The sequence below is a fragment of the Neolamprologus multifasciatus genome, chromosome 7 (assembly GCF_963576455.1).
Source record: "Neolamprologus multifasciatus chromosome 7, fNeoMul1.2, whole genome shotgun sequence".
Classification (NCBI taxonomy): Eukaryota; Metazoa; Chordata; class Actinopteri; order Cichliformes; family Cichlidae; genus Neolamprologus; species Neolamprologus multifasciatus.
In genome coordinates, this window is record NC_140445.1 from 16,222,691 (window position 1) to 16,243,747 (window position 21,057).

Sequence of the window (21,057 nt, forward strand, 5' to 3'; positions counted from 1 at the left end):
TAAACAACGGCAGGGAATAACACATCACATGCTACTTTTCCTCTGGCAGATACTCTTCCTCTTTTCTTCTTCTCTCACATATGGAGGACACAAGAGCAGATCTCTGACCCCCTGATCCTAACTCCAACCAGACCCTTTGCTATTATCAGTTCAGATAGCCTGGTGTGCACTGCAACTGATGAATGTGCTTCTTCCTGTGTCTGAGAAGCCTGGCTGTATCCCCGACCTCAGTGTTTGCTCATAACTCCTGCCTGACAGATTTAGGCCTTTTCCTCTTTCTTCTGTAGGCCACAAACTGAGTAATTCCAGCTTCTCTTCTTTCTTGACACACTCTTGAATTGTTATCAGAGAGAAAGTGATATAAACAACTGAGTCACCGGGCCACATTTGTGTTGCATATAATCACCAGACCTATGATGCTCGAGACATTCTCAAACAACAAAGACCCTCCCTTTAGTTATTGTTTGGTATCTGAAAAGCTACTTTGAAAAAGTCGTTGACGCAATTAAAGAGGTTCCAGGATTAAGGGTTCTGCTAACTGCTGCAACTGTCGTCTCTCACTAGGACTCTAAGCAGGTGGTGGAGTCCTTCAAGTCCGGTTTCGAGCCCCCAGGAGATGTAGAGTTTGAGGACTATGGCCAGGCCATGAAGAGGACAGTATCGGAAACCAGCCTGTCCAACACCAAAGAGGGCAAAGAGAAGCCTGGTGTCAAGGCCAAAAGCAAACTGTGGCCTTTCATTAAGAACAAGAACAAGGTAACACATGAATGAACACCTTACTCAAAAATCACTGCTACACCCAAACGTATCGCAAAACATCACTAGTTGTGGTGCAGTTTCCTCGCCTGGAGCTCACTTTGCACTTTCGGGAGATTTATATGGGCTGGGATGGAGGGATATTACAGGTCCCATTATGTTTGTTCTTATGACTTTTTATTTAGTGGCTGTAGAAATATATGTGTTCAGTGTTTGTAGTGTGTGTTACAGTCTTGGCGCTGATTCTGTATTAAATTTATATATTTTTAATAGATTTTTTTGACTTTTGTTCACTATGTTAACTTCAGAAATTTATTGCTAGTTCTCTGTTGTTATTGCCATTTTTGTTGTTATTATTTGCCACCCGTTTCCTCCCCTGGCAATCACCCTCACCGATTTTGGAGCCTCCCTTTCATAACACACACTAATATATTTCTACTTTTCACTCTATGAACGGACTCAAGTGGCAGATATTAACTTCCTCTTGGATCTGATGTAACAGTCTTCCCTCAGTACTTTTCCACTGACTGATCATCCTTGAGTAGCTTCCTTTAGCTTCCTGTGTCTAAACATCAAGACTGATCTCTGGCTGTCTTATGGGCTGGTGGCACTGTTGGTTTTGAATTAGAACAGAGTGTGATTGAGCAATCGTTTGTGACTGTGTGCGTGTGTGTGTGTGCACGTCTGTGTGGGTGAGGGAGAAAGAGAGTTTGTGCAATGCTACATGAGAAACCCTGGTGTGCAGAAAATGATGCAACCTCCCAAAATTAAGGCAAACTTGTAAAGGCAGAATTTGGGAGCACAGTGTACAGAGAGGTATTTACACTGTACATGCACACAAGGACACATGCATGCCAACAAAAACACAAAAACACTATTGGTTTACAGAATGAAAAAAAAAAATCTCTTAATCGCGCACCAGTGCATGTGCAATGTGCATCATGTGGTATCCTAAAACTCATCACTGCTTCACTCTCTCTCCTTAACTGCTGGTTGATGAATTATGCAGTCAGATGTTTTAGAGCCGCAATAAGCAATTAGATTAGGCTGATGATGGCCTCAAATTCAGCAGCTGTTATCCTCGGGGATGTGGTGAATTACTCGTCTTAGCTGGCATGTTGACGAGGTTGGGAAAGTAAAAAAACAAAACTCAAACGGAGGTTTCTAAAAGCTGGCATGCGCTTTGACCGAAACTCTTCGCTGTTTGCTTTGTGCATCTGCTTGCTTTAACACGTTTGTGCGCTTTCTACTCACTCTGGTCATTTTGTTCTTTTTAATTCTTTAATTTTTTTTATGTTTTATATGTTGAACAGTTAATTTTTTCCCACAACATAACTGCTACTCTGGGTTTGACATCCCTTTGGTTGTCTTTTATGTTCCTTTGGGTTTTCTGTTGCGTGTTTTTAATATTTGTAGGAGGCTTATTTATTTTGTTTTGTGTTCCCTCCTCCTTTTCCTCCTTTGTCTTTTTTTGTTGGATTCTCGACCCCTTCTTCTTCTTCTTCTTCTTCTTCCACGTTTTTCCTCTTCCTCTCCGTCACGGCTCCCTCTCTTATTGGTAGCTTATGTCCCTGTTAACGTCCCCCCACCAGCCCCCACCTGCCCCCCCAGCCTCATCCCCACCCTCACCCTCTGCTGTTCCCAACGACCCCCAGTCTCCCAAGCAGCACAAGGAGCCCCTCTCCCACCGCCTCAACGACTTCATGGCCTCCAAACCCAAAATGCACTGCCTCCGGAGCCTGAGGCGAGGGGTAAGTGTGTGTGTCCAAGCCAGCTTTGTGCCTGTGTTTGTGTGTCCGTACACCTGTACCTGAGCTCTGTGGCTGCTACACTGTATGAGTGAATAATCCAAAGACGTGCTGAGCTTTCTTGGATGGTCATGATGGCTACAGCATCATTATTACTTCTGTTGCCAGTAACCGATCAAGTGTAAGCAACGCGACCTCCAACAAGTGTCCCACCTTCACTCATACAGTGCTCAGCTTTTGTGCTTCTCTAGCATGCTTCTGTAGAGCATTACCATCACGTATTGACTCCATGGTATGTGTCCTACTCACCAACAGTCTCTTCATCTTGTCCCTTCATTCTTCAGATTAACTGTGCTCACAATGACAGTCCCTCTCTACCACCTTCCCCTTCTGACAGAAACTAAGGAGCCTAAGCAGTGTTGGCAGTCGCATGAAGACTGCATTTGCTCCCTGTGCTCTTCTCTGCAGTCTATGCTGGAGGCAGATTGTTTTGGGTTTTGCACGTGCTAGGAACCAAGAAGGTTAAACCTTCAAGTATGAATCAAGCGATTGGTATGGTGGGAGAGTAAGTTTAGACAACTTCCTGAAGGATGGTTTTATCAGCACCTCTCCAGTGCCCTTGTGTGTGTCATCACAATTTCTGCTCTAAAGTCCAGTGCGTGTTTTGTAGAGATACAGGCGACAGTTGCTGGGGAAGGTCACAGCATGCTTTCCTGTCCTTTCTTACTTCACTCTCCAGTTGTCCGTGACCTCAGGAATGGGCCGTTACTCCCAATGTTCCTTCCGGACTCCACAAATATCGTTTTTTTGTTTATGCTCATAATTTGAAATGGGAGCAGTTCAGAGTAAAAACATTGGTTTGAATTGGTGCTAACATGACGTCTGAAAAGGCAAAAGAACAATGTGTTGCAGTAGTGCAGTGTGTGAGTATCGAAGAGGAAATGATTAAAATGAGGCAGTGCAGAGGGAAGTGCGTATTTTTTTCGAGCAGGTCTATCAGGAAGTGCACGTTTCTAAAAGCGGATGTGTTGCAACAGCTCATGAGAAGACTGATAAAAAGAGTTAAATCAGATGCATTGTTTTCAACTATGCACAGATTAAACAGTGAAGTTTGACATTTCATGGTATAAGAAAGGCTGAATAAAGGTTTAAAGGTTAAAAGCTTTATCAGACCAGAAAGCCTTGTGGAGATCTTTAAATTCATCAGTACTGCTTTTCATTCCTCACGAGGGTGCATTGAATTGATCTGTAGGTGTTTGTACATCTAGTGGAAGTTTATTTTCTGTGTTTAGATGCTGGTTGATGTAGTTTACCCTGTTAAAATATTGCTTTCTTTTTGGAATAAATCTAATAAAACATCAAAAATGTAGGTAACCATGGTAACAAGCACTTTATCGCCATCTTTTACTGTGTTTTCAAACTAGGGTCATCATCATAAGTCTGTAGGAAGTCTAAATATATTGGACTAATGTATGTGGTAATGTTAAGATGTGGTTTTGTACGTGCCTGTGACCTCTCAACGATGTTACTCACTGAATCAAAAAGTGGTATCGTGACAGAAGACGTGTGTAAAAGGCTTCGGAGAGCTAGAGTAGGGAGCTCACCGTGTCATAATGGGAAAAGGTAATTTGCCTAAAGCCCTACATAATAAAAACCATTTATCATTGCTTAATCCATCCATCCTTTTTGTGTTGCGTATATGGGTACACAGCATTTAATTTGATTCAGAAAATGTTTAACCTAAAAAGTAATATAATATACTAAATAATTACTTTCCCTTGGTTATTGTCAAATGTAACTCCAGCATAATCCCTGTTTGAAAATCTACCAATAAAATCTCTTACAGTCACATTCTGTCATTACAGCTGTAGGAAAACAAATAAAATACACAAGTGTTGCTGTGACACCTCCCACAAGGAGAACACATTTAGGATTAGTGTAGTTGTGTCTGTGGAGGTGGGGTGTTGTGTCTCCGCGCAATGGCAGGATGTCTACCCCTGCAGGAGAGCTTGTGTGCACTGCATATAAGATGTCTAATCCATCCCCAGTCACTGTATGTGTGCGTGCACGTGTGTTGCTTCTGAGAAAAAAGAAAACGCGTCTGTGTCTTGAGAGTCAAATTAAGGCAGTATACAGTATAAGAGTTCAAGTTTCCCAAGTTCTTATTGACAAAGCTTTATTCTCTCTGATGACCACACAGCAACAATCTCCGCGCTCTCTCATTTATCACAAAGAGCTAATGAAGAGGACTCTGGGCAGACCCACGTATGCTTTTGAAGCAAGGCAATATGTTGTAAGTGTGTGTGTGTGTGTGTGTGTGTGTGTGTTGGGCTTCAGTGAGCACCACACCAGATATGTGTGTGTGTGTATGAGAGACAGCAGGTGTGTATTTGGTGAAAAGCGTGTATAAACATTGAATAGTTGTGGATGTGTGTGATTAGTAAAAGCCATGTATAACACAGGCAGTAGCCTCATTAATAATTGTCTGAGGAAATTTTCACCATTAATGAGGCAAAACATGCTCACAAAGGAGGCTAGTGTCTGTGTTTGGCTCAGTATTGATCACATGGTTGTGACATGTGCAGAGTCGGAAGAATGATTTTAGAAAATGATGACTTCATCCCTCATCACATGTGCCAGCTTGGGGTCTGCTGTGTCTCGCAGCTGTTTCAGGGCTTCCCCACTGAGCATCTACAAGGGGTCAATTCACAAAGTGTCACAAGCACCTGAGGATGTGAGAGTTATAAGGACGCTATTTATGATACTGAGGAATTACCCCTCCTTACTTATTAAACCTCATGTGGCTGTATGACACGAGGTGCTGGTTACACTTTGGGTCTGGGTCCAGCTTACAGTACCCAGAATTTACCCCTCTGGGGCTTTCTTTGTGCTGGTGTGCCATAGTGCAGCAGTGTTATCTGTCTGTAATATAACTGTTGATCTGTGTCTGTCTCAACAACAAATCTAAAACGCTCTTTACGGAAAGCTGCAGCTTTAAGTGGTCCCATGATAAATCACACATAAACTTAGTAATAAAACAAATAGTTAGAGACATAAATGTAAAAATGAACAGCAGTTATTGACTCAAGCTGCTAATTTATAGGAAACCCACTGTAAACAAAACCGAAAGCAGCCGACAGCAGAGAAGAAGTTATGCTGCTCGTCAGGTAGCGCTGAGAAATCCTGACAGCCAGGCTGATGAGTGCAAACAGTTTTGTTCAAAGGAAAACAAGTCCTCAATGCAATGATGAATGCAAAAGTCAAAGCTAGCTTAAAAGGCTAATTTGGCCTGCTGTTAGAAAGGGAGCCTACAATTGGAGTATAATGTGTCGTACAGAAGTAGACCAGCTTAGACTTTTTAGCTAATTATTCTATAAACATTTTAATTTCACAAAAACATCAAACATAGCTTTTATTTAGATTGTGAGAAAGAATATGAAAGGATATTTTGGACCAGCTTTACTTGATTCTTTCACTTCAGTTTTTATCAACTTTCAGTCAAAAATGTCTGTTTTTCATTTCCGGATACAAAGTCCATACATGACCCACCGGTGACAGAAGCAAAGGCCCGTGTTTTTGCCTGCACTTCTACAAAAGCAGTTTTTATACATGTGAAGGTGTGTGTGTGTGTGTGTGTGGGGGGGGGGGGGTGGCGGTAGATCACATAGCAATGACCATAAAAGGCCATTCACAGGTGGATGACTTGATTAGTGGATCTAAGTGAGTAGAGCTCCTTGGTGCACCAGCATGTGACCTTTTAACAGGATTACAAGTCATCTGCTCTGGCTCTACCAACCAGTTGTTGTTAACCTGCTCTGTTCTTTGTATTCAGAACCATATCCTCTCAAAAGTCCCTCGCCAAATTCTATCGCTGTTTTAATTTTTGGCTTTCACTGATCCACTTGAGTTTGCAAAATTTAGAGACCCGTCTATTTCTAAGCTGTTCTTCACGAGTATGAATATTTGGTTTCTGAAAGCATCTCTCCAGTTTGTCTGTGTACAGTATCTGCCTCCATGTCAACATATGGACCTGCTAATGTGGTAACATGCTTTTGGCGCCCTCTGCTGTGCCCTGTGTGTCATTGTGTTGGCAGCAGAGCGGGATCAAGAAGTAAAGGGTACATTGTCCTCTGTCGTCGTTGTCACTCTCCCTCTACTTCTTAATTTGCATCTGTCTTCCCTTAATTTTTCTCAGTGACTTCATGCTTTTGCAGTAGGTTGGCCTGTTAGCCAACTTTTTTTTCCATTTCTCATAAATTCATTATGTTAGAAATGTTAAACTTCACCACATAAAAAAAAAAGAGCGGGGTCTTAGTAGCTAAAATCGTTTCTGATAGAGCTTTTTTTTAGTAATTACACAGCTAGTATATAAATCAGATTCTTGAAGTTTTAACTACTTTACCCTCTTTTCCTTTTATGGTGAAGTCTGGCAGAGTAAAACATTATTATAAAAATCACGGAAACGATTTTTGTTGAAAGGAAAATAAAACAAATGGCCGTAATATCCTCCTCATGTTGACTTGTATCTGTTGTCTGTTTCTCTCTCCTGCTCTTCGCCATTTTTCTCTCTTCTCCCCCCATGAAGCTTTCTCTCAAGCTGGTAAGCATGACCGTATAACTGCACGACCGTAGCGGCATGACCATAGCACGCATGTCACATCGTCCCAGTAACACAGTCTTAATAACGTTCTGTACGCTGATATGTTTTTGGTGTGCTTTTTTTTCCCTCATTTTATTTGTTTTGGATCTAATTTAATTATTAATTAAGTTTTGCTGTAACACAACAATGGACCTGAGACTCACGTCGCTGTCTCATTTTTGTGTTATGTTTGTTTGTTTGTTTTTATGTTGTGATTGTGTTCCCATTTTGTCTCTCCCAAAATGTGTCTGTGGTCTCTGTGATGCAGATCACACTCAATTCCCACGTCCGGAATCTCATTGAGGTGATCAGATTTACTCTGTGTTTTATTCGTCTGTCTCTTAGTCTGTCTCGTAGTCCTTCTTGTCTCAGCTGATTGTATGTCCCTGTAACAGATACTAATTGCCGATCTGTAGAAAGCGAGCTCCTGTCCTTACACTGCATGCCACTTCGGTTCCATTTATTGATTTATTGATATTTTTGTGTGTGGTTTGTAAATCTAACACTAGCAAGGATTTCCTCAAAACATAAGGATTAGTGAAATTGTTTAATGCTTTTGGGAATCCTTTTCATATTTTGAAACATTTACTTTATGGTGTGTTAAGGGATAATAGTGATACACACTGGAAGTACTGGGAAACAGCTGTCCTAGCTTTATGCGGAAAAACCTAAAGGTTCTCTAATAGTACTTTATCTGTTTTACCTGTTTAAATATGTAAAAAAAAACCAAAATGGACTAATTAGGTATTGGCAATAAGACGAGAAACTCACATCTGTTTTTAGGGCTAACTGGTATATCCCAGTTGGAGAAATGGCCTGCCTGCTTTGCCTGCGACTCGCCTTTAGTATCAGAGAGAATCTCTTTGTGTTTCCGGCAAACAAAACTAAAAAGCTTTAAGTGGATAATTAAGCAAAATTCATTTTCAAAAATCCACATGAGTCTGAGTCGTGTCTCTCCATGTTGCTTTGTAAGTTAGGTCCAGATGCACAGGGGGAGTGTTGATGGGATGGTGCACAGCTTCAAAGAAGAAATAGTTGATGTAACATAACATCAGAGTATTGCCCTTCATGCAAGGCAGAGAGGAAGAGATCTTCCCCCCTGGACAGCCGTTTCCCTGTCCTTCCAGTCTTTATGTTAAGCATATTTGTACAGACATGAGTTTCTTTTCTGAAAAGAAAGTCAACAAGTGCATTTTCACAAATTTTAAACAGTTTAAATTTTTTTTTACATTTTGACATTTTTCAGCATATGCTTGGTTTGTCTTTGTACGTCAGTGCCTGAATCAAATAAGACTGATCAGTTTGAACCTTTTCTAACAGTCCAACTTTATTGACTACAACATCAAGTAACTAAATGCCTGCATATAGTTTTAGCTTGTTTATTGATTAAATTTAATCACGTAGAATAAATCTACATTTAGATCGTAGTGCCTCACTAGTCTGAGGATACGTGGATACGTAAACACTAATAAGTCATTTCTGTACTGTGATGTTTCACTGATACGAGAGCATGACATGCCTGCATGCTGACTGACAGATCTTTGTTGTGTTGCATGCCTTTAAGTGTTGCATGCTGATACGGGGAGAAGGGGTAAGGTTGCCGTGGTAACTATCTGGCTCATGTGATGTGAATCCTGACCTCCAGGCTGTAGATCCAGCATTTATTTCCTGTGGTGCCACTGTGACCCATCTCAATGAGATCCAATCACAGGCCTTGACCTCTTCAGTCCACACAGTTCAAAGATTTTCTGCCGATATGTCACTATTTTCGTTCTTTTTTTCCAGCTAATCATAAACTCACTGAGCCACAATGCTGCCCCAAATGGAGTAACAATATAAAACAAAGGCCTCATTGCATCTTATTGCGAAATCCTATCATTAAAACCTATGGATAGTCAATTGTTTTTAAACAACAACAGTAGCTTGAATGCTGTATATATATATATATATATATATATATATATATATATATATATATATATATATATATATATATATATATATATATATAGGGTCCAGAAATTGAAACCATGTATCAAGTAAGCTGTACTGCAGTACCAGGATTTCTGAGTTATTCCAAGACTTACAGAAGCAGCTAGTTAATTACCTTATCCTTACTGATCAATTTATTTATTAGTTTTGATGCTTTGTTTACAGATGTTTACAGAAAGACTGAGAGGCAGCGGAGCAGCATGACTGATTCTATTCAGTGTTACAGTCTCAGCAGGAAACATGACTCCTGTCAAGCCAACCTCTCGCAGCTCATATAACCTTCATTTTAAGAAAGAGCCGTTCCTGTCAGAGAACAGATCCATTAGCTAGCTGACCCTGAAACACTATATGAGCAATGAAAGGATGTGGCTAAAACTTTATTACATTTCTGTTGCATTTACAGAGCTCTCTAAATTAGGTGTGGCGACTGAATAGGTGAAAGGCCTCAAGTCTACACAGAGCCAAACATCCTAAATATAGAGTGTGTTAGAGAGCGGCTGCAGTATCTCCTTCAATGATTCAGTTAAAGCCTAACAGGAGCTCCATTTATTTACCCTGATACCCATTTATCCCTGAGTCTTGTTTCACAGGGTTAAAAAAAAAAAAGAAAAAAACCCAAAAACAGAGAGAGATACTGCACCTATCAAAAACTGATTCCTGCTAAGGCACAAAAAGGATTATTGAAGTTGGTTATTTTCTTTGAGTTTTAAAAAAGTTTCCATGGTGTGATTTTTTTTTTTTCAGGGTTCTGTACCGGAGGACTTCAGTCACCTGCCGCCAGAGCAGAGGAGGAAGAAGCTGCAGGGCAAGATCGATGAGCTGAGTAAAGACATACAAAAAGAAATGGACCAGAGGTATTCAGAGGGGTTTTTAATTTAGCGTTATAAATCTTTCCATTCTGTTCTGAAGCCTCAAAGACTTAAAAATACTTGCTCTTCCAGAGATGCTTTGACTAAGATGAAAGACGTGTATATAAAGAACCCTCAGATGGGAGACCCGACCAGTGTGGACCCCCGGCTAACAGAAATAGGTCAAAACATTGAGAAGCTCCAGTCTGAAGTACAGAAATTTGAGGTAAGTTCAGTGTCTGTCTCAGCCCCTATTCCTTTTTGAGTGTTAATGTTGGCAAGGCTGTGTTGTTTGGTTTATCTGAAACAGTAAATAATGAGGAGCTCAGACACACATCTCCAGCTGGGGTAATTCCAAAGAAGACTGTCGCTTATCCATATTAGGAGAAGATGCAAGGCAGCTGCAGGGATTGGCTGCATGTTCCATGTTCTCTGTGCAGAGAGAGAAGTCCCAGAACAATGGCCTGGTTTAACCGTGTAAATAAATGGGGGAATGCAAGGATGAGGTGTTCGTTCTGTGCTAGGTCCTTGCCGAATGTAAAGTTATCACAGATAAAAAGAATTCCTCAAGTTGTCATTCGTCCAAGTTGTCATGTAATAAAAATGAAAAGCTAGAGCCAAATAATGATTGCGTGTGTTTCAGGGCTGGTTAGCAGAGGTGGAGGAGAGGATGCCGTCTAAGAGTGATTCACACCGGAAAAGTGGACTCTATGAGACCCAGAATAGCACAACAGTGAGCAACAACTGTGCACAGGACAGAGAGAGGTATGGTATACTTTGGCAAAAAGCGGCCACAGAACCCAGAGTTTGTAACACACATGACTTTTTGGGAAGAAATTGATGTGTGTTTTCACAGTATATTTACTGTGTGTGTGTTGGCCCCTGAGCAGCCCGGATGGCAGCTACACAGAGGAGCAGAATTCAGAGGTTCAGGTCAAAGCCCAACCCATCCCCACCGCAACCACCACGACGGAGTTCGATGATGAGTTTGATGATGAGGAGGTCCTGCCTACCATTGGCACCTGCAAAGCCTTGTATCCCTTCGAAGGTAACTGCAGCCACATTGGTTTAAAATAAAAAGGGTCAATGTAAGTATGCAGCCTGCTCGTTGGCTGGTGGCTGCTGCTGAGGTCCCGTTATTTCTGGAAATAAGCTGAACCTGAGTCTGATGGAAAACGGGTGGAGGAGTTTGATTCCTCTGAATGAGGAGGAGGAGTAGGGATGTGACCTTTGTGTTCAAATGTGTGGAGGAGTATGTATAAAAATACACTCATTTCTCAGTTGCACTATTTCAAAATCAAATTTGGAAAATTATTCAAAGCTGCTAAACATAAAGCTCAGTGCATATAAAGAGGCGGTAAAGGTCTATCTGGTGTATTCTATTGGCATATGCTTACTTTAGCTGTAGCGATTGCTGGGTTAACGGTGAAATTGTGGTTCATTGTATAGGTTAAACTAGTTTTTCAGTTGTGTAAGACCTTTTGATGAGTCATAATCATGAATATTAGAATAGCAGTAATAAAGTAATTCTGTAATACTGCAGTCATTCAGTCATTCTGGAGGGTTTTTCTTTCAGCAAGGCTACATAACCAAATGCTACCCACCCTACTGGCAACAAGAAATGAGAGAAAAGTCCCAGGAATAACCCCAGTCCCTACTGTTGCGGATTACAGTCACGTAAATGAATTACAGCTACACATATTTCCAGAGAGCTCACCACCCTGTATACCTTGTGTTTTGGCATAAAACCTTCATACTCAAACATTTGTTCAAAAGTAAAAAAGGAGTGTACACTCAAAAAAGCAATTTGATTACAGATAAGGTTTCCACGTAATTGTGTTACACAAGTGAAGCGTAAAAGATTAAACTTACTGGAATCTGGTCTATTGAAATCTACTTGAGCAAAGCACAACATTTAACAAAGCAGCAAAGTTCAACCACATAACGACATCACAAAAAACAAAAACTGTAACACAATAACGTTCATCTTGGAGTTGTATTCCCTTAATTATCTGTTTATGGTTTTTTGTAGGGTCTCAAACATCTTGGTTCCCCAACCCCAGCCCCCCAGCTCCAAAACTGAATAAGAGGGGCTTACACTGAGTAACACTTTTCTAACTAATGTATCCATAAATGTTTACTTTTCAGAAATAGATTAAATTTAGAATTTCTGTTAAAATGGGTGGATCACATGAAGCACTAGTAATTGTTAAAACTACCTGTGCTTATTCATATATGTTGACTCAGGACATGTTAAAGTGCCTGTGCAGTTTCTACAAGTAGTCTCTGACTATATCCCTGCTGTGCAGCATCTGGTTTTGCTTCCTCTTTTCTTGCATCTCTGATTTTCAAAGTGCGCTACTAATCAACATGGTTCCTGTTAATATACAAAGCCAGCGTTCTTATCTTCTGTTGGTTTGCGGCTGTTCTCTCCTGCAGGTCATAACGAGGGCACCATCTCCGTGGCTGAGGGTGAGCTGTTGTACGTCATAGAAGAAGACAAAGGAGATGGCTGGACACGCGTGCGGAGGAACGAGGATGAGGAGGGATACGTGCCCACATCCTACGTTGAAGTGTTTTTGGAAACAAATGCCAAAGGTGCTATGACATACATTTAACTCAGCAAGTTCTTGCTATGACAGTTTTTGTTACTCTGTATTCCATTCACGTGCTGAACGAGTGGGGCAAGTTACAGAGATTATAGATGCTAGTTCAGACACACAGACACATCACGCCGCTCCACAAAGAAGGAGCAATCGGATTTGTCCATTGTGCCTCATAACAGTTGGAAAAGTTGTTTCTAGTAGCGTGAGCTGTGCCAATCAGATATCATGTCTAAGAAGTGTTTGAGGTGAAGCCTGTTGTTATCTCATCTCTTATTCACGGCAGTGCCACCTAGTGGTCATTGAAAATAAAACATGGCACACTCAAAGCTCATGATGGCGCAAATCAGCACCTAACAGTGATCACCTGTACATTTGAGACATTCAGTATTTGATTTTCTTTTAGGTTTTAAAATGTTGAATAACAATATTCTACTCAAATAAAAACACTGTTAATTAAGACTTTGAGCCGGAACTGTGGCCAAAGCTGAATCTGTGTGGTGATAAATCAGCTGAGTGAATGTAAGCACCATGTGAAGAGGCAGTGACCATCAACTCAAAGTTACATTTTTAGAAGTTATTGTGTTTTGGTCACTTGACGTACCTAAAAAGAAAGAATGCTCAATGTGCAATCAAGCAAATGTAATTTAAATCAGCTGTACAGTATGAAGACATATCAAGAGATATTTTTGTAGGTTAAACTAGATTAAAAATCATGCTGCTGCCTCTCAAGTGTTGCATGCTCTAGATAAATTACAGTGTTGTTACAACAAGAACAAGTTATTTTCCCTGTAAGGGGTCATTTTTTTAAAAATATTGTCCAGTTTAATAACATTAATAGCCGCCTTATAATGTTTCCTTTTTCTAAATTCACCTTTTGATAATGACAGTGTTGGGCTGTTCTGGTCCTTTTTTGCAGGCCAGTGGTAAAAGAATAAAGGACTGAGAATTAGCTGAAGTAAACTATGTTTGGTGAGGCTGAGCTGGGATATGGAGCTGGTCATGACTCTAAAGCTTTGTGGTTTGTTTGCATCGGTCTCTGAAGTGTTTACTCTAAAAGCATGCCGTGTGTAGCCTCTGGGTCGTTTCACTGCTCTGTTACTCTTTTCCAAGATCAGGGCTCTCTCAAAAATCATCTCACTCTTTTAAAGACGCAACTCACCTCAAAATAGAATTGACACATTTTTCCTCTGGCCTCTAGTGCTATTTTCTTACTGTGCAACTACATCCACTAACTGTAAAAACCATGCAGCTAGCTAACATTAGCAGAGGGGGATCATTGATGTAAATGGTAAATGGCCTGTATTTGTATAGCGCTTTACTTAGTCCCCAAGGACCCCAAAATGCTTTACACTACATTCAGTCATCCACCCATTCACACACTGGTGATGGCAAGCTACATTGTAGCCACAGTCACACTGACAGAGACGAGGCTGCCAGTCACTGGCACCACCGTGCCCAGTAGGGTGAAGTGTCTTGCCTAAGAACACAACAACCGAGACTGTCCAAGCCGGGGCTCGAACCGGCAACCTTCCAATTACAAGACGAACTACTAACTCCTGAGCTACGATCATACATGCTGTCACTCTGCTATGAATGCCCAGTGAGACAGTTTAGGTAAACAGGTTTTACATAAATCTGCTCGCACCAAAACAGTCTAGATCAGGGATGACAAAAGCATTTCACACTGTGGACCACATATAGCCGCCTACCCGTTCTACTCCCCTTTCTGTAAGTGTAAAAAACAAAAGTCAAATTACACATTTAAACTTTGAGATATCTTAATATAATTTTTTAAAATAAGGTGCAATTTCAACGGGACATCTCAGTTTTTTGTACATAATAAAGAAAAGCTGCTGTAGTAAATGACAGAAATCTGTCTGTTTGGGCTTAAATGGTAAGAAACAAATTACAGAAAAAGTTTTAGGTGTAGCACATTGGCTGCCCTGTAATTAATAGCATTTTTCTTTTGTTAATTCATAGAAAATACCTTTTTTTTTCTTACTGTATACACATTGTAAAAAACAAAACAAAAAACGTTTCTGTCATTTCATTTTTTTTTTCTATAACCTAATTACTTTAGTGTAGTGTGAATAGTTATAGGCTGTTTTTTATCATTAAAGATAAAGCTGGAAAACTTATAAAAATATGATCTTTCATGTTTTCCAAAGCTGTCCAGTGGGCCTGGTTAGGAGTCTTTGCCAGGCCAATTCTGGACCCTGGGTCTTATGTTTGACACCACAGATCTAAAAATAGTACTACAGGCCAGATATCGTATGATTTTGGGAGTTGAAGGGTCCCTTGTATCAGTTTTGAAGATTTGTTACAGCCATAGCATGGCCGTGTGTGCGAGGTGTAACTCTACATCAGGTTTAACACACAGAAATTGTTAAATTTGGTGTGTGCTGTGGTGTTTGTGGGAGTTTTATCGTAACAGGATTACAGCGTGTTGTGATAGTACAGCCATTTCATTCTAACATGCATTCAAGCCCCGTGGTTTTAGTTAAACAGATGCATGTTTGTGTTAATTCAGGTCATATAACACACGTCTTTCTTGGAGATACAGTAGTAGTACCAGTTCAATGTAGTCTCATATTTAATGCAATGACCTCCTCTCCATATCTGAATATATGGGTTGGTCTTCACTTCTTTTTAAAGCTAACTCTTCTTTTTGTTATTTTTTGTTGTTTGTATTTTCCTTTTTGAATTACAGATTCCTAAAAGTGTGAGGCTGGCTGAGGAATGGCAGGGCAAGCAGCCTCGGAGAAACCACCACGTTCCTCACATGCTCACAGAGTCAGAGAGAAAGATGACCTGAGTCTAAAAGAAAGAGAGAGACGGCCGATTAGAACGCATCTGAATTTTCCAAACAAACAAACAAAAAGAAAAAGTTTAGACAGAACGCATCGAAAATTTAGTGCTCATAACTTCTCCATTTTTAACCCCCATTCAGCAGTCACAGCCCCAGTACACAAACGGCTTTATGTTGTTTTCAGCAACGCTTTGCTTTTTAATGTAACTAACTGCTCGCACCATGTGCGGTCATGACTGAGGCTGCTGGCTTCCCTGGCTCTGCCACTTCTCTTATTTCCTTCCCTTTGCCCTGTGACACACAAACACACACACATACATGGAGGAGGGTGTGGTCAGAGACAGGACGGAGACCGACAGGAGCGGACGGACAGAAGAACCAGGTGGATGAAACACTCGCTCGCTCACTGACTCGAGACAGAATCATCCCAGGTTCATCTGACGCCACAAGATGCTCATATTCACGCCTTCCACTTAAATCAGCTCTATATTTGCAGGTTTCACTTAACTGGAATCAGAAGAACTGAAGGTGCTAATCATCTGTCTTTGTGTCCTGTGCTTCTCATGTACGTTCGTTTGAGCTCAGTGGTCGTTGGTCTTTTGTGTCACAGTTTCCACTTTCCTCCTCACCAAGATCACTTCCACATATCCAGGACCAGCTGAAGGGGCAGAACTCTAGATGATGGTGTCATCCACCATCCATACCATCCAGCCATTTCTTGTTCTGTCACTGGTGCCTGTTCCTCTCTCTGACCACACCCCACCCCCTTCCTTACCTTCACAGCCCTTGCTCCCTCCCTCAGGCTATGGCAGCTCAGGCTAGCTCCCTTGGCTGCTTTAAGCCTTTTTTTGTTGTGTTTTTTCTTTTGCAACAGCTCGGGGGGCGGGGGTCCCTCAGCATTGTGGTGTGCTGCATGCTTGCCCTGTCTTCCTCCTCGCCCCTGTGCTGGCGGGTTGGAGGAGGTGGTGGGGGTGTTAAGCCTGCTTACGCCCCTTCCCTCCAGCCTTTAAGTTCAGTTAACCCTCATTGCCTAGTCATACTGTTTGAATTAACCTGAATGCTACTGTTTGGGTTTGGTGCCTGTGGGTCTTTTTGTTTTTTTCTTTTTTTTTTAAATTACGTACATGTTTTTTCAGTCATCTGTTCAGAAAGCATGTTTCCCTGTTTTTAACAGAAAGTAAGTGATCTCAAATTTGTGTAGTTTAATCACAAAAAAGGACGATAGGAACCCGAACTATCATTTTGTTTTTTGTTTTTTTCTTTTCTTTTTTCCTGAATGATCTCATGCATAGATAGGTCAAGGTTGTTTTGTTTTTTTGTAAGTACAGTACGTATGAAAAGTGTTAGTTTGCTATGTTTTGATCAGAGCGTCTAATGCAAGTTGTTAGTTTAAAGTTAATCACCTTGTGGAAGTGGCTCCACTTGGTCCAAGCAGCACCCAAAAATGAAACCTATGAAGATATGAGTTACACCCGATGTTTGTAACAAGCTCCACCTACTGTCTACTGTATATGAAAATATACTGTGATCGTTTTCCTGTGAGTTTTTGACTGAAATGTGACAACACGCCGATCATCACCCGTTTTGGGCCTTAACCAGGTTTCACTGAGAGGAGGAACGATGCTGACATTCGCTGTGGTATGGTGAGGAGACGAAGATGTGATTATCTCGAGGGGGCAAATTTCTAATCATGAAACTGTCAGGGTAGAGAAATGATGTCCACTGATTCCCCCTGCTCAATGGCACATAATGCACGTGATTTTTAACATTTTTGTTTTATATATGACGAGTGAAGATTCTCTCTTTTTCTTCCTTTTTTTCTCTCTCTTCTTTTTTTAAAGCTGGAATGATATGTTGTTGCTTATTGTACCTGAATGGGACTAAAATCCCTTAACTGCAAACCTGAGTAACCGTTACATTGTTTTTATGTTTTGGATGAAGCCATCGTATATTTGTCTAATGCAGAATTTTATGAACACTCCCCATGTGGAGGAATGATGGACGTACTGATCATTTGGACTGCCGATGTAAGGAATGATCAAATCCCTGCTGAATCAAATACCACGTTTGCTTTCGCCCCTCTCATCGCTTCACACATCACGGTGATCAAACAATGTCTGGCAAATGATATGATTAAATCTGATGAGGCAGCAGTAGCTTTAGGGCAGGCTTTTGCCTGCCAGTGCTCTGACACGAGACCACCACAAACCTTTTCTGTCGATGCCCCAGAATAACCCGCGTGTACAGTGGAAATGGCGTGATGGAATTAGAGAAAATATATATGAGTATATAAATAAAGTTTAAAAAGGAAAACATCTATTTTAACTATGGAGAGTCTTACCATTACTTTATCTGCTTTGCAAAGTAAGACTTCTTTTCCTTTGTAAGGTCTACCAGATGGTGTGTTTTTGCACTTTTTTGTTTGTGTTCCATTCGGTAGGCCATGCTTGTTTTGGAGCACTGAATACTTTGTATTGTGTTTACTGTGCCAATTAAATATGCCTGGAGAGTAAACGGTGTATTGTCTGCTTGTTTTTCTTCTCTCGATGAGCCACAAAAGTCACATCAATCACCACTAACTGCATCAGCAACTTAAACCATAAAACACAATGTGAATGGAGACAGATAAAGTGTGATGGCAGGGCTTTATGATTTAATTACTCTTAACACAGACCACTTGTAACACTTTGTTTTATAACTAAAGATTCTTTTTGTCATTTTTATACTCGTGTTAATAATTAAGCCCATTAAAATTATGCAAGTATAAAAAATGACAAAAGCATTACGAGTTGTGAGGGCGCAGAATGACTTGCTCATATTTCTTCTTTGTTGGAACAACAATCCAAATGTGAAACCAGTTAACTGACTTTTTCTTACTCTGCTTTTCACCATACAAATGTGGATAATTTATTATATTAATTTTGAGTCATTTTAATGAATACATCAATCATTCCTATGATTAAAGGCACAACATTTGGATTTAGTCATCTACTATCAGAAAAGGCACCACACTACCTTTTACAAGTCTCTTACAGCAGTGGTGTACCCAAAGCTACTCAGGCCCCCCAGAGGTCTGTCAGCTTTAAACCCTTTCATCCACTCCTCCTCTCATGTTCACATGTGTTCAACAAACGCTGAACTCATTTTTCAGTCTGGTCTCTGGACTGCTTTCAGTTTATCATTTACTACAGTCAGACATTGCTGGTTAGCAAGCTGCCATTAATTTGTGACTTCAGTTGCGCTCAAACAGTTCTTTATGTTTATTGACGACAGCTGTTTACCCGTGATTACTGATGGTAATCCACACTTCACATAAAGCTAATATTTCAAGACGGCTATAGCCATGTCATTCACGTCTTTAGTAAAATATTCCATACTTTTATTCGTAATTTCAACAATTTTTGCTGCTTATTTGTTTAGCTTTGCAAGCAATTTTAATGCTAACACAGATTTGCTTACCTGTACTGGTAGCAGCAGTTTTTACACCTCATACACGGCTTTAACATTCAGCATTTGGCCCTATATCCGACCCCACTGGGCAACGTGTAGCCCGGTTTGGAATCTGTGTGCTAATATGTACAACTGCAACATAGCCTGAGCACACTTGCATTGTTAAACCCTCCGCCCCCATGCCACACTGCACTGTGGTTACACAAAGCTTTGTATATCAAAAACTTTCCTTTTAGCTCCAGATGCAGTCCCCCATCTCGTCCAGCAGAGGGTAGTCGTGCTCCATTCTCAGCTATGGTAACGTCACTTGAATGGTTGGGAGTGTTACACTTTTTATTGCCTTATTTTTCAGCAACAGTGCTGGAAAAAAAGGAAGTATTTTTCAGGGATGGAGCTGAAAAATAAAACGCAGATGGTTCTTGAATTATGTTTAGTGCTCACTGGATAGACCTCAGTTTGGATCATGTTGTGTTTACATAACTCTCTCTCTCTCTGTCTCGTAGCATTTTATGTCCAGTGTACTTTTTAAAAAAGGTGTTCTTACTAACTGTACTGTTATTGGATTGCATCTGGCAGTCAGACACTGGCAGTAGTCACATATATTGATTCTGGACCACTAAGCTGCAGCCTGATAAATCCCAGCTGCCCCACAGTATGCAGGTGCATGCTGTGTAGCAGATGCAGCACTCACTTCCTCCACCACACTTCACCACACTTTCAAAAAGCCTCATTGGCTTTTGCTCCCTAGAACTCCCCAGTAGCCTGAAAGGGCTAAAGAAAATTAATTGCTTCAATGGATCCTACAGGGCAAGGAAGTTTGTGTCGCCAACACGATTCAGAGCTTCTTCCACTTTGCTTTTTTAAATTGGTTTATTCAGGAGCGAGTTTATATCACATGCAGGAGTTGCCCTGCAATAGCAACATTTTCATCTGTAGTCACGTGCAGGAAGGAAGGCATGTTGCAGCCATGTGTGTCATCCTCAAAGTGCAACATCACACAGTACATGTGAAACAGATGACAAGAGAACAGACGAGAATTGAATTACAAGACATAACTGTAACCAGCTAAGCTCACATAATTCATTCAAAAACAGCTAGCTTTTGAATTCTTACATTAAAGGTGAAAATAAGTAGATGGCAGCAAAGCGTTACATGTTCATTTCTTTCATTCGCCTGGTTGGCATGTTTACTTCATTTGCTTTCTGTGGAGATGATCACACCATTAAAATAGGGCCACTGCTTCTAGCTTTAAGGATTGATGATTAAAGCTGCCTCAGACTAATCTTCCATCTGTCTTGGAGCCCAAATAAGTCAGGGAACAATCTTTACAGAATTATGGGCTAGTATCGCTCACTCGCTGATGGATCGTCACACCTTTGTAGGAAGTCATGTACGTTTTATTGTAACCAACAACAAGTGAAAATGGTTTGCTGTTAGCTACACACAAACTGATATGTTGCTTTTGCTTTGATGGCTCTGGGTATCCATTTACCATTTATAACATATGTGTTTACTCTATAAGGCTGGTTCTAAAGAGGTATTTTTATTGTTGTTATTTACGTTACACATTGTTTCTAGTTCCCACTAGGGGGCGATACCCATGGTAACAAAAATACTTTGAATTCTTTAGATTGTCAATGGTAAAACAACCCTTGGCTCTGACCTCAGTAAACACTTTCTTGGTGAGTTTTATTGAATAAAACGAATAAAGTCAGTTTTATGAATTTTCAGTGTCGAAAAGAAGGATTATTCAGGCTATGCTCACTTGTGATTGACCAAGGATGTTAGATAATGAGCATGTGGCATTTTGAGATTTATACTGTCTATGCTGTGCTCTCCTGTAATACTCCATAGCTTTGTTCATACAGTACAACTGTTAGTTGTTTCAGTGTTCCAACACCCTCTAATAAGAAACACAGCAGTGCAGCAGGATGAAAGTAAGGCAGGAGAAGATTCTGTTCTGCACAATCAACTGACTATTCAGTCCTAAAAATTGGACTGAATGTGGATGCTGATGCTATGGCTCTAGGGTCAGTCAGACCACTAGTTTGTTCCAGGCTTTACAACACTGTACAAATACAAATGGGGCACAGAAGCTGGGAATAATACTTTTACTGTAATGGCACAAAGAAGTTGGCATTTGCTTTCTTTAGTTAGTAATTGCCATGAAATCTGCTAGAGGTCATATCCAAGTTAATACGCATTGTAA

The 21,057-nt window shown here is 40.6% G+C and overlaps 1 protein-coding gene across 28 annotated transcripts in view; it reads left to right on the forward strand.

Annotated features, from left to right (window-relative positions):
• The window catches only part of fnbp1b (formin binding protein 1b), a 54,458-nt gene extending 36,546 nt beyond the window's left edge, over nt 1–17,912 (forward strand). For 6 of the 28 annotated variants that reach the window (XM_085165752.1, XM_085165751.1, XM_085165737.1 and 3 more), the window contains 10 exons: nt 565–756; nt 2,319–2,507; nt 7,090–7,104; nt 7,412–7,447; nt 8,708–8,734; nt 9,880–9,989; nt 10,077–10,209; nt 10,627–10,748; nt 10,874–11,031; nt 12,423–17,912. In XM_085165752.1, the coding sequence (XP_085021878.1) occupies nt 565–756; nt 2,319–2,507; nt 7,090–7,104; nt 7,412–7,447; nt 8,708–8,734; nt 9,880–9,989; nt 10,077–10,209; nt 10,627–10,748; nt 10,874–11,031; nt 12,423–12,601 (1,161 nt within the window). In that variant the 3' untranslated portion in view covers nt 12,602–17,912. The remainder of the gene's footprint in view (nt 1–564; nt 757–2,318; nt 2,508–7,089; nt 7,105–7,411; nt 7,448–8,707; nt 8,735–9,879; nt 9,990–10,076; nt 10,210–10,626; nt 10,749–10,873; nt 11,032–12,422) is intronic. The other 22 variants (XM_085165741.1, XM_085165753.1, XM_085165754.1 and 19 more) reach the window with 16 other exon arrangements.
• The last annotated feature ends 3,145 nt before the right edge of the window (nt 17,913–21,057 follow it).